At 43.9% G+C, this 13918-nt stretch overlaps 1 protein-coding gene across 2 annotated transcripts in view; it reads left to right on the top strand.

Moving 5' to 3' along the window:
- The window catches only part of CEP89 (centrosomal protein 89), a 74293-nt gene that overhangs the window by 36942 nt on the left and 23433 nt on the right, over positions 1-13918 (top strand). For both annotated transcript variants that reach the window (XM_044760135.2, XM_044760134.2), the window contains exons 10-13: positions 5750-5800; positions 6219-6302; positions 8297-8400; positions 11739-11854. In XM_044760135.2, coding sequence (XP_044616070.1) covers positions 5750-5800; positions 6219-6302; positions 8297-8400; positions 11739-11854 — 355 coding nt within the window. The remainder of the gene's footprint in view (positions 1-5749; positions 5801-6218; positions 6303-8296; positions 8401-11738; positions 11855-13918) is intronic.

The following is a 13918-nucleotide window of genomic DNA, read 5'->3' as shown; positions in this document are numbered from 1 at the left end:
GGAGCAAACGAAGAAAGAATGAAAAAGAGTGACAATAGCTTAAGGGATTCATGGACACCGTCAAGTAGACTAATGTGCACATTATGGAGGACTCAGAGGAGAGAGAACGGGCAGGAAGCTTATTCAAAGAAATAAGGGCTGGAAACTTCCCTGCCCTGGGGAAAGAAACAGACATACAGATCCAGGAAGTCTGAAGAGAACCGAATGAGATTAAAGAGGCCCACAATAAGGCACATTATTATTAAACTGTCAAAAGTTAAAAACGAGAGAGAATCTTAAAAGCAGCAAGAGAAAAAAAATTCTTCACGTAAAAGGAAACTCCTATAAAACTATAAGCCAATTTTTCAGCGGAAACTTTGCAGGCCATAAGGGAGAAGGATGACATATTTAAAGTCCTAAGAGAAAAAATCTGCCAACCGAGAATACCTTACCTGGTAATGTTGTCATTCCGAATTGAAGGAGAGATGCAGTGTTTTCCAGACAGACAAAACCTGAAGGAGTTTATCACCCACAGACCAGTTCTACGAGAAATGTTAGAGGGACTTCTTCAAGCCGAAAAGAAAGGGCACTAATTAATGACAAGATCATAAGAAAGTATAAAACTCACTGGTAAAGGTAAAGATATAATTAAATTCACAATATCCTAATATTGTGATGGTGGGAGGTAAATCACTTATAACTCTAGTACAAATATTAAAGACAAAAGTATTCAAAATAACTAAAAAATAATTTGTTAATGGATACACAATATAAAAAGATGTAAATTGTGGCGTCAAAAACAAAATGTATGTGTGGATGTAAAACTGTAGAGCTGGGGCCGGCCCGGTGGCACAGCGGTTAAGTGCGCACGTTCTGCTTCAGCGGCCTGGGGTTCGCCAGTTTGGATTCCAGGTGCGGACATGGCACTACTTGTCAAGCCATGCTGTGGCAGGCGTCCCACATATAAAGTAGAGGAAGATGGGCACGGATGTTAGCTCAGGGCCAGTCTTCCTCAGCAAAAAGAGGAGGATCGGCAGCAGATGTTAGCTCGGGGCTAATCTTCCTAAAAAAAAAAACACCAAAAACTGTAGAGCTCTTTTATGTACTCAAAGTTAAGGTATCAGCTGGAAATCAACTGTTAGAACCATAAGATATTTTATGTAAGCCTCATGGTAATTACAAAGCAAAACCTATAGTAGATACACAAAAGATGAAGAGAAAGGAATCAAAGCATGCCACTACAGAAAATCATCAAATCACAAAGGAAGAAGGTGAAAGAGGAAGAAAGGAACTACAAAACAGCCAGAAAACAATGGATGAAATGGCAATAAGAAGTGCATACCTATCAACAATTGCTTTAAGTGAAAGGACTAAATTCTCCGATCAGAAGACATAAAGTGGCAGAATGGATTAAAAAACAAGACCCAGCTATATGCTGCCTACAAAAGACTCACTTCAGCTGTGGGGACAGACAGCCTGGAAGTGAAGGGATGGGAAAAGATAGTCCATGCAAACGGGAACCAAAAGAGGGCAGAGGTGGCTGTACTTACATCAGACTAAATAGGTTTTAAGCCAAAACTGTAACAAGAAACAGAGAAGGTTACTATATAAAAGAGTCAGTTCATCAGGAGACTATGACAAGTGTAAATGTTTATGCACCCAACGTCAGAGCACCCAAATATGAACAGCAGATATTAACAATTGGAGAGAGAAACAGACAGCAGTAATAGGAGGGGCTCCAACACACCACTTTCAACAACAGATAGATCCTGCAGACAGAAAAGCAATGAGGAACCATTGGACTTAAACTACGTGTTAGACCAGATGGACCTAACAGATATATACAGAACTTTCCATCCAACAGCAGCAGAACACACGTTCTTCTCAAGTGCACGTGGAACATTCTCAAGGATGCATCGTACATTAGGCCACAAAACAAGTCTTAAAAATTTAAGAAGATTGAAATCATAACAAGCATCTTTTCTGACCACAGTGTACAAAGCTAGCAATCAATTATATGAAGAAAACCGGAAAATTCACCAGTATGTGGAGATTGATATGCTGTTGAACAACCAGTGGGTCAAAAGAGAAATCAAAAAATATCTTGAGACAAATGAAAATGGAAGCACAACATACCAAAAGTTATGGGATGCAGCAAAAGCAGTGCTAAGAGGGAAGTTTATGGTGCTAAACACCAATATTAAGAAAAAAGAAAGATCCTGGGGCTGGCCAGGTGGTGCAGCAGTTAAGTTCGCATGTTCCGCTTTGGCGGTCCGGGGTTTGCCGGTTCGAATCCTGGGTGTGGATATGGCACTGCTTGGCACGCCATGCTGTAGTAGACGTCCCACATATAAAGTAGTGGAAGATGAGCATGGATGTTAGCTCAGGGCCAGTCTTCTTCGGCAAAAAGAGGAGGATTGGCAGCAGTTAGCTCAGGGCTAATATTCCTCAACAAAAGAAAAAAAAAGAAAAATCTCAAATAACAACGTAAGTTTATACCTCAAGGAATGATAAAGAAGAACTTTGGAACTAAGCCCAGAGTTAGTAGAAGAAATAAAATAAAACTAACAGAAGAAAGAAATGAAACACACAACAGAATACTTCAATGAAACTTAGAGCTGGTTTGTTTTTTGGGTTTTTTTTTTGAGGAAGATTAGCGCTGAGCTAACATCTACCAGCAATCCTCCTAGAGCAATTACTAGTAAGGAGATAGAATAGTAATCAAAAACCTCCTAACAAAGAAAAGTCCAAGACCAGATGACTTCACTGGTGGATTCTGCCAAACATTTAAAGCAAAATTAATACCAATCCTTCTCAAACTCTTCCAAAAAATTGAAAAGGAGAGAACGCTTCCAAATTCATTTTAGAAAACCAGTGTTACCCTGATGCCAAAGCCAGACAAGAACATTACAAGAAAAGAAAATTACAGGCCAATATCCATGATGAACAGAGATACAGAAATCCTCAACAAAATATTAGCAGACCGAATTCAGCAGTATATTAAAAGGATCATATACCACGATCAAGTGTGATTTATTCCTAGGACACAAGAATGGTTCAACATATGCAAATCAGTAAATGTGACACACCACATTAAATGAAGAATAAAATCATGTGATCATCTCAGTAGATGCAGAAAAAGCATTTGACAACATTCAGTACCCTTTCATGATAAAAACTCAACTGGGTGTAGAAGAAACGCATGTCAACATAATGAAGGCCATATATGACAAGCCCACAGCTAACACACTCAACAGTGAAAAGGTGAAAGCTTTTCCTCTAAGATCAGGAATAAGACAAGGATGCCCATTCTCACCACTTTTATTCAACGTAATACTGGAAGTCCTAGCCAGAGCATTAGGCAAGAAAAATATATAAAAGGCATCCAAATTAGAAAGGAAGATGTAAAATTGTCTCTGTTTGCTGATGACATGAAATTATGTATGGAAAACCCTAAAGACCCGACCAAAAAATCATTACAACTAATAAATGAATTCAGTAAAGTTGCAAGATACAAAATCAGTATACAAAAATAAGCTGTGTATCTATACACTAACAACAGACTATTGGAAAGAGATATTAAGAAAATCCCACTTACAATAGCATCAAAGAGAATTAAATACTTAGGAATAAATTTAACTAAAGAGGTGAAAGATCTGTACATGAAAAACTATAAGAGATTGGTGAAAGAAATTGAAGAAGACACAAATAAGTGGAAAGATATTCCATTTTTCATGGATTGGAAGAATTAACACTTGTTAAAATGTCCCTACTACCCAACGTGATCTGCAGATCCAACGCCATCCCTGGCAAAACCCCAGTGGCATTTTTCACAGAAATAGATTAAAGCATCCTAAAACGCATATGGAGCCGCAAAAGACCCTGAATAGTCAAAGCGATCTTGAGAAAAAAGAACAAAACTGGAGACATCACACCTCCTGATTTCAAACTGTATTACAAAGCTATAGTAATCAAAACAGTATTGTATTGGCCTAAAAACAGACACGTAGATCAGTGGAACAGAATGGAGAGCCTCTATATATTTTTGATAAAGGAGCCAGGAATGTACAGTGAAGTGAGGAGAGTCCCTTCAATAACCCATGCTGGGAAAATTGGATATCCTCACGCAGAAGAATTAAACTGAACCCCTGTCTCACACCGTATACAAAAATCAACTCAAAATAGATTAAAGACTTGAATCTAAGACCTGAAACCATAAAATGCCTTGACATTGGCCTTGGCAATGATTTTTTGGATTTAACACCAAAAGCAAAGGCAACAAAAGCAAAAATAAACAAATGGGACTACACCAAAATAAAAATCTTCTGCAAAGCAAAGGTAACCATGAACAAAATGAAAAGGCAGCCTATGAAATGGGAGAAAATATTTGCAAACCACGTATCTCATAATATCCAAAATATACAAGGAACTCATACAACTCAGCAACACAAAAACAAATAACCTGATTTTAAAAATGGGCATAGAATGGGGCTGGCCCCGTGGCCGAGTGGTTAAGTTCGCGCACTCCACTGCAGGCGGCCCAGTGTTTCGTCGGTTCGAATCCTGGGCGCGGACATGGCACTGCTCATCAGACCACGCTGAGGCAGCGTCCCACATGCCACAACTAGAAGGACCCACAATGAAGAATACACAACTATGTACCGGGGGGGCTTTGGGGAGAAAAAGGAAAAAATAAAAAATCTTTAAAAAAAAAACAAAAAACAAAAAATGGGCATAGAATATGACTGAATAGACTTTTTTCCAAAGAAGACATACAAATGGCTAATAGGTACGTGGAAAGGAGCTTAGCGTTACTACCCATCAGAGAAATGCAAATCAAAACCGCTGAGGGAGGTCACCTCACACCTGTTAGCATGTCTACTATCAAAAAGACAAAACAAATGCTGTGAGGGTGTGCAGAAAGGGGCACCCTTGTGCATTGTAGGTGGGACTGTGAATTGGTTCAGCTACTATGGAAAACAGTATGAAAGTTGCTCAGGAAGTTAAAAATAGGACGACTGTATGATTTAGCCATCCCACTTCTGGGTATATATCCAAAGGAAATGAAGTCACTATCTCAAAAAGATGTCTGTACTGCCATGTTATTTGAAGCAGCATTCACATTAGCTAATGTGTGCAAACAACCTATCAGTCCATTGACCAATGCATGAATAAAGAAAATGTGAGAGAGAGAGATATATAATTTATGATATATATAAACGATTTATCATATATGTATATAAATGATTTGCATTTATATGTGTATGTGTACAAAATGGAATACTGTTCAGCTTTCAAAAAGAAGGTAATGCTGCCGTTTACGACAAAATGGATAAAGCTGGAGGGCATTATGCTGAGTAAAATAAGGCAGACAAAGAAACGAATACTGAATGGTATCACTTATATGTGGAATCTAAAAAGAAAAAGGTGAACTCAGAAAATGGGCATAAATAGGTGAAATTTGAATATAATCTGTAGATTAGAATATAGTATTGTGTCAGTGTTAATTTCTCAATTTTAGGCTGGTACTGTGGTTGAGTGAATGCTGTTGTTTTTACAAAATATACGCTGAAGTATTTGGAGGAAAAGGGACATAAAATCTGCAAATTACTCAAACATTTCAGAAGAAATTTTTCTCATGTACATACGTGCATGTCCATACATACAGATGCATAGATTGCTGATGTACGGTCTAGATTAAGACTATCTGTAGCTTGAAATTTTAGAGGAAGCCTAGTTTAATTGTCTTCACTCTGTGTTTTGTTCTTAGAGTTTAAATATTGAAGGCCTCCCATCAAAGGGCCCTACGCCGCCCTGGTTGGTAAGTAAAAGTTATTTAATTTCAGGCCCAGCTATTAAAAACTATTCCAAATTAAGAGTATTTTCTTTCCTTTTAAAAAATGTCCTGATTGTGTTTAGATGTAAGAAATATATTAAGGGGCCAGCCCGGTGGCGCAGCGGTTAAGTTCACATGTTCCACTTCGGTGGCCCGGGGTTCACTGGTTTGGATCCCGGGTGCAGACATGGCACCACTTGGCAAGCCATGCTGTGGCAGGCGTCTCACATATAAAGTAGAGGAAGATGGGCACAGATGTTAGCTCAGGGCCAGCCTTCCTCAGCAAAAGAAGAGGAGGATTGGCAGCAGATGTTAGCTCAGGGCTAATCTTCCTAAAAAACATAAAGCAAGAAATAAAGAAGTAAAAAATACATATTAACTTTCCTTATTCCATTATGTTCAGTTGGATATGAAGTACCTGTCACCCTTGTTGCTGGCTTATGAAGACAGAATGAAAGAGAAGGACGAGCTCAATGCCACCCTCCAGGTAGGCTGGCAGATGTCTCAGGAGAGACAAGGTTTATAAAAAACAAGACCGATTCAGACTTTGAGGAAACATTTTGAAGGTAGGTATGCCCAACATCTAGTAGGTACTCAGATGTTTGTTAAAGGAGGGAAAGGAGTATAGCAGGGCTGAAGGACGGGGAGGAAAGAGAGAGCGTGGGAAAGAAGGCAGAAGGGAGGCAGGAGGGGTGATAAGTGGAGCGGGGGTGGGGAGGTGGGCAGGCAGGGATAGAGGGGCAGGGATGGAGGGAGGGGCAGTGCTGCATTAGACACTGGTTTCGTGACAGGCAGCCCCACGTGGGCTGGGATCCTGGGGTGCACAGAAGGCCGCCGTGGGAGACGCTCCTTTCCCGGTGCTCTGCAGCTGCGAACACCACTGTTAGAAGGGACGTGTGGGCGGACGGGAGGACAGTGGGCCAGGACTGTTTTAGGTGGACTTAGATGCTTCTGAACTAAAGAAGAGCTGGCCTCAGGAAACTCCAGTTCTCGAGCTGTTGGAAGCAGTGGGGAAGTGCGGGTTTTGCTCATTTCTGCCCTGTTCGCCCCTGTTTTCTGGGAGTGGGAATGGCTCCTGGCAGCCGAGCTCATTTAATCATACAGGAGACGAGGGCTATGTAGGTGTTAAGACGGGCCCATGCCTTTCCCTGCTGCCTACCTCTGTTCCTCATTAACCGGCCAGAGAGATCTCTGGAACTGGACGGATCCCCAGATAGAGAAGTGTTGGTGTTTCTGGGATCCCCGGCTGGAAGGGTCCGTGAAGTGTCACCCGGCCTCCTCCTGTTGTGCTGGTCTGGATAAATGGCCCATGTAATGTTGTTTGAACCTTTTCTTTTAGACTTTCTGTTGGACACTTAATTTTTTAAGAAAATGAATTAATCTCATGCTAATTCATGAAATATCAATCCAAATAATTAATAGAATTACTAATTTGGTGCTCCTTCTCAGACAGGGGTCAGGAAATACTCTCTGTATAAGGTCACTTAGTAACTGTTTCAGGCTTTGCAGGCCGTACGGTCTGTTTGCGACCACTCGGCTCTGATGTCGTGCCAGGAAAGCAGCCGTGGACACGGTGGGAACAAACGGGCTTGCCTCAGTTCCAGTAACACTTTATCTACAAAGCAGGCAGCTGGCCTGCAGGCTTAGTTTACCTGACCCCTTTTCTAAAGACCCAGTGGCCTGCCAGCAAGTGGGGAGTGTGTCTGGGCAGAAAGGTGAGGAAGAGAAGCTACTTGGCATTGTTGCTTTACATTAAACAAGTGTAAGCATGAATGTCTGATGGCTGGGGGAAGAATGTTTAGAAGCATCCCAGAATAAATATTGGCACCTAAGATTCTCACCGAAGGACACCGAGGACACTGCAGCTGGCCAAGAGCTGGCGAGAAGGGCCTGGTGGAGGAGGCCCGGCAGAAGAGCCACAGACGGCCTGCTGGGAGTGGAGAACAGCCTGGGCGGCAGTCGGGGCTGATGACGAGGCTGTTCTGGCCGAAGGCTTCCTCGCGGTCATAATGGGGCAAAGTTAAAGACCGCAACCCCACGCTAACTAACCCCTTCCCCACCAAAATGGGCTTTAGTTAGGATGAAAAGTTCTTATTTTATCTAAAAAGCTCCAATTTACCCTCCATAGTCTTTAAACAAAGGAAAAATTACAGTGTTCAGGGGCATCTCTGCTTTTATCTCCCTTTTTCATCTTATCAAGTAGTTAGCAGTTAGAGAAAAATATCAGATTAGGAATTGAATATTTAAACCCGAGGTCCCGGCCCCCTGTTCTCAGCGCCCGGGTGCCCCGTGTGCTTTCTCCCCAGACTGTGAGCTCGGAGGGCGGCGCGCGGCGCCGGGCCGCGGTCGGGGCTGCTGTGCCTGTGCGGCCTCGCTGGAAAGCCGTTAGCATGCGATTTTAGCCACAGCGACGGCGCTAGAACTAAGGACTGGAGACGCGCGCGTGTGTGTGTGTTACAATTTACATAAATTCTATTTCAGGAGGAAATGAGGATGTTTAGGATGCGAGTCCAAGAAGTGGTGAAGGAAAATGAAGACTTGCACCAAGAGTTAAATAGGAGTAGTCCCGTTACCAGAGAGGAATGGCAAGTGGTGTTGCGTTTCTGGTCTTTTCCTACTGCAAAAACAGTAACCAAACGATAACAAGAGGGATAAACTTTATTAAACACATCTTTTTTAAACTAAAATATTTTAAGGGCGAGTCTAAGAAATTAAGGTACAATGAAATCCTAGTAATTTACTCTAAATTTGTACTTTAAAGGTTACTTTAAAAGTTCTGATAGGTTTTTAAACCTGAAATGTATTCGCTGTCCCCCTTTTTATTTTCTGAGGTGGTATTTCTCTAGGGCACTTTTCCCACCCCAAACCTGGCAAGTCACATCCTTTCTTAGACCCCTCCGATCGCTCCCAGGCCTTCGGAACAGAAAGTCCAGGATAACGCCCTTCCCGTGCTCTGCGCCTTCCATTGTGACAGCTGAGTGTTGCCTCACCTCTGCCCTGTTGCTGACGCTGCGCCCCCCTCCCAGGGCCCCTCCTGCGCTTCTGCTCAGATAGCCCTGCTCAGTAGCTCTCCCTGAAAGCAGTTGATCGCTCCCTTCTCTCAGGTTCCGACATAGCCCTAACCACACCGTGTCCTGGTGCCGGCCACCCCGGGCCTCCCTGTGTGTCTCTACCGCGTTTCCCTCTCATCCTCTGGGAGCTGCTCAAGGGCAGGGCACGTCCTGTTCATCCAGCACGGCGGCGACAAATGCCTGTTCAGTGAGTTCGAGAGAGTAAATGTCTTCCAAAGTCTAAAGGCAATATCCAGGCAAGACTAAGAAAGCAAAAACTATTCAGATCTATCTTTTTTGCCTTGGGTAGGTATGTTATATGTAGTATTTTTTCCATGTCTTAACATCACTGAAAAAAGTGAAATATTTTCCATATGTGATGTCCAGAAATTTGGAGTCAAGTCAATAGCATTCTCACTAGTAAGTCTGTTCTCCTGGATGTTATGGTCACTGATGTGTCAGTTGGGACTGGCCGGGCAGCTGCTGGATCTGGGTGTGCTGTGGCTCCCTGTCAAACTTGGAGTTTCTTCTGTCTGGGTTCCTAGTGTCTCCCATCAAACCCTCCTTGGAAGGCGCCCTGGAAAGCAGGTCAGTTAGACTGGGCCTCGCGTGCCTCCAGGAGCCCTCGTGAGAACCTGGAACCTCAGATTCTCTCTCTAACCTTGGGTATAGCTGCAAGCCGAACCTGTTTACTTTTCCTTAAAATAAAAATAAATAAATAAAATGCAGGGAAGAAAGACAGACCCTGCTTTCAAACCCACGTGCCACAGTGCGTCCCAATCCTGTGAGTTTTGGGGTTTGACGTCTGCACCCTGCTCTAGTGTGGGGGCCTGGATGGGGAGCGATCGGGTCTGTGCAGTGCCTGCGAGGCCCCCTGGCTGGCCTGCCCCTTCCTCTGAATTCACTGTCCTCCAGCTGGGGGCGGGGCTGGGCGCTGGAGCATCACACTCCTCGGACGGGGCTCCTGCCACCCCTGAAGCCCCCGCAGTTGTGCCCTCCCCAGGCCTCCTTGGCAGCCGCTCCCTTGACCTGCACAGGTGTGAGTGCAGCAGATACTCGGGCACACTGACTTCACAGGTCGGTGGAAGCTTTCTCCTGAGTTTCAGATGATTTCTCTATGAACTTCTGGGCTGCAACTAAACTCTCTACATTTCTTTTCCTAGCTTCCCCTGACCAGCTGGGTGACCTCAGGCTTAATGGGCCTCAGTTTCTTTACCTATAAAATGGGAGGGAGTGTTAAACTAAATCTGAGGTTTTTCAACTTTTTTTTTTAACCAATGGAGGATCCTTGTCATTTAAAAACAAAAGGAAAGAAGGAAGGGAGGGGAAAAAGGAAGGAAGGAAGGAGGGGAGGTGGTAGGGAAGGAAGGAAGAAAGAAAGGAGGGAAAGAGGGAAGGAAAAACAAAGCGAAGGAGGAAGGAAGGAAAGAAGTCTTATAAGAAAGTCCCAACGGCAAAACAGACCAAAATGGGGCTGCTCTTTGTGAGGCAGGAGTGAGGAGGCTGGAGCTGCCAGCCTGGGTGGGCTCCCCTCCATGGGCAGGGCAGCTGAGAGGGACACCTCCAGGGTGCCAAGGAGCTAGTGCACAGCCGTTGCTGGAGTGAGGTAATTGCTGTAGCTTGACCTCTTGCGTCTGTTTTTTTCCAGTTTTATTGAGATATAATTAACACACAGTACTGTATAAGTTTAGGGTGTATAGCACAATGATTTGACTCACATATATCGTGAAATGATTACTACAATAAGTTTAGTTAGCATCTATCATCTCGTAGATACAAAACTAAAAGAAAAATATATGTTTTTTCTTGTGATGAGAACTTTTAGGATCTGCTCTCTTAACGGCTTTAAGACACACCCTCCAGCAGCGTTAGCTGTGCTCATGGCGTGTGTATCACATCCCCAGTACTTGCTTACCTTGTCGCTGGCAGTGTGTGTCTTTCGACCACCTCATCCCGTCCCCCCACTTCCCACCTCTGGCGCCCACAGATGTGCTCTCTTTTTCTATGCGTTTGGCTTCCAGGTTTTTTAGATTTCACCTGTAGGTGAGATCACACAGCATTTGTCCTCCTCTGTCTGGCTCACCTCGCTTGGCACAAAAGCCCTCAAGATCCGTCCAGGCTGTCACAAGTGTCCTTCCATCTTTTTTCTCTCCTTCCTCCGTGTCATTTTTTGAGCTTGAAGTGGAAAATTGAGATAGTTTCCTGGTTTACAGTATACTTTAGGTGGCCAATATTTTGCTAGACGATTTCTAAAGCCCCTTCATCTCATTCTAGTTGGAATTTGCGATCATGAAGGTTGAGCTGGGCCGGGACTTACTTTGCACCATCTGTCAGGAAAGGGTTTGCTCGGGTGGAATTAAGGCTGGGGCCTCTCAAGACCGTTTAAGAAACCATTCAAAGGCTTTTCACAAAGTCATTGTTTTTTGGCAAATATGCTACTGATTACAAGGGAATATTTTCAAAATGAAATGGCATCTTTCTAAATCCTTTAAAAATATTTCATACTGGCTTCAAAGTAACCCACTGGGTTTGGGGATTGGAGGTTTGTGTAGCTGACACGAGAGTGGCCATGTGATAATGGTCCAGGTGTGGGTGTGTGCCTGGAGTTACTCTGCTCTTCTTCCTGCTTGTGTGTGTGCTTGAAATTTTACGTTTTAAAAAGTTCCTGGGGCAGGACGTAATTCTGCCTCACTACTCTCCTTTCGCCCAGTTTAATGCAAATGACAGGATTTGTCTTATTGACGTATTTAGCATTAAAACACATGCAGATATTCGTCACCTACAACACCTCATTTGCTCTCTCTGACTCTGGAGTGTCTCTGTGATCACTCAGTGCCTGAATGGCGGTATTTAACTTTGTAAATCCCTCGTAGGCATCAGCTTCAGACTCAAGCAGGACTGGTTTTAGAGGAAAACAAGTTGCTGATAGAGCAGTTGGAGCTTCAGCAAAGAAAAGCCCAGGACACCCACCAGGAGCGTCTGCAGGAAGGTGAGGCGTCTTCCCAGTGAGCGAGGGCCATGCTGGGGTGGCGGCGGCGTGTCATTTTACACCAGCACCCCCCCTCCTGGTAGGGACTGCTTTCAATTGAAAATGGAGAAAATCGTGGTTCTTTAGAATATATTCTTGTTTACTGAAATGCAGCTGTTTGTGTGACAACATATCCAGCCATTACCCGTAAGGCATTGATTGCTTTCCCTTAAATTCCAGTGTCTCTCTTATTAGTCTGTATATTTTGTAAATCAATTGTAAGTGACAGCTTTAAAGTCAACAGAACTGGTTTTAGGGGATGATACTGGCGTATAAGTGGGAAAAGTCACGTGAGGTGAATATTGGAAACAACACGGAGGATCTCTCCCTCAGTATTGGTTGAACGAGTAAATAGGTCGGAGCCGTTGGCTCTGAACAGATTTGTGCTCTTGCCCTTCCTTCAGGGCTCTGGGCGCTGTTGTGGGTTAAACCTCCGACAGATACCTTCTGTGGGCTCCCTCTCCCCGTGTGCCTCTCTGCCCTGCGAGCTCACGGCATGTGACAGTGGACTTGGAAGTGGGCCAGGTTGTCATTTCTTCCACTTTGATTAAAGCCAGAATTTGTGAGCACAAAAGACAGTGGCATTTTTTTCCTTTTGTTTTACTGATTTTTCTTTTCCCAGTTAAGAATGCCATAAGCCAGCCCTGGGGGTCTAGTGGTTAGATTTGGCGCTCTCAGCACCACAGCCAGGGTTTGTTTCCCAGTCAGGAGCCACACCACCCGTCTGTCGGTTGTCACACTGTGGCGGCTGCGTGTTGCTGTGATGCTGAAAGCTCTGCCACTGGTATTTCAAACACCAGCAGCATCACCCGTGGTGGACAGGTTTCAGTGGAGCTTCCAGACTAAAACAGACTAGGAAGAAGGACCTGGCCACCCACTTCCGGAAAAACTGGCCATGAGAACCCTGTGAACAGCAGCGCACTATTGTCTGATACAGCACTGGAGGTGAGAGGATGGCGCAGAAAGACCCGGCAGGGTTCCACTCTGCTGTACACAGGGTGGCTAGGAGTCAGAATCGACTCGTCAGCACTAACAACAACAAAGAATAATATAGGACAGGAGGCCAAAATATAAGCTGTCTTGGGTGAGCCAGTGTAACCCCTCCTTTCTGCTTTCCCTTCTGCCTCTGATTATTTAACCATTCCCCTTCCACACTGTGGAAGAGTTAACTACCCACTCCCGCTGTTGGCTGAAGCCGTGGGGCTGCGCTTCACTTGTTTCTGACAGCCGGTCATGTGTGAAAGTGAGAGCAGTCTCCAAGAGCCCACCAGGGCCTTCCTCCACAGGACTCCACGTGGACAAGGGGCACAGAAGGATGTGCCTTCACTCGGCGTTGTTGGGGGCCCAGGGGAGAGAAAGTTGTTGAGCCTCCTGTCTTTGTTTTCAAGATTGGAGGTGAAAAGGAAATTAATTTCATATTTACTGAGCTTAATTTTCTCAACCATAGCAGATCTGAAGAGGTCTGATGATCCTTCTGGTCCTGGGGAGGGTCAGCCTTTGGCCTGTATGATTCAGTCAGCGGCCTATATTTCCAATTTCCCAGAAACAGCTATTGATTTTGATGAGCTAATTGTTTGCGTAAAATAGAAGGACTTAAAGTGTCATGCGATAACACTTCTGAGTGCTAGTTCCAACGCACGCCCAGCAAGTATTTAATTATTACATACTACCACGTCACATAGGATGAAAATAGTTATGGTTTACTTTACATACAGGACGTAAAACATAAAAATTTAATGAGGAAAGGGAAAAAAAACTAATACATTTGGTCCTTAGTTGGGCCATGTTTGATGTCTTTAAAAATCTTGAAAATTTTGCAGTTTTAGGGATCACATCCTGATGTGTATACTTGCACATCTGTGTGTCACTCAGAGCTTCAGACTGTGGAAGTCAGTTCCTTGAAGACTAGAATCATGTCTTGTTAAATATTATGTATTTAACAATAGTATCAATATATTGAGCCCCAGTAGGAAAGCGTATATTTAGTGAGTGCTTAATCTAGGGACAGTAATTGCTAAGTACAAG

Source organism: Equus asinus, chromosome 26 (assembly GCF_041296235.1).
Source record: "Equus asinus isolate D_3611 breed Donkey chromosome 26, EquAss-T2T_v2, whole genome shotgun sequence".
In the NCBI taxonomy this organism is placed as follows: domain Eukaryota; kingdom Metazoa; phylum Chordata; class Mammalia; order Perissodactyla; family Equidae; genus Equus; species Equus asinus.
This window is presented reverse-complemented; position numbering and strand designations above follow the sequence as displayed.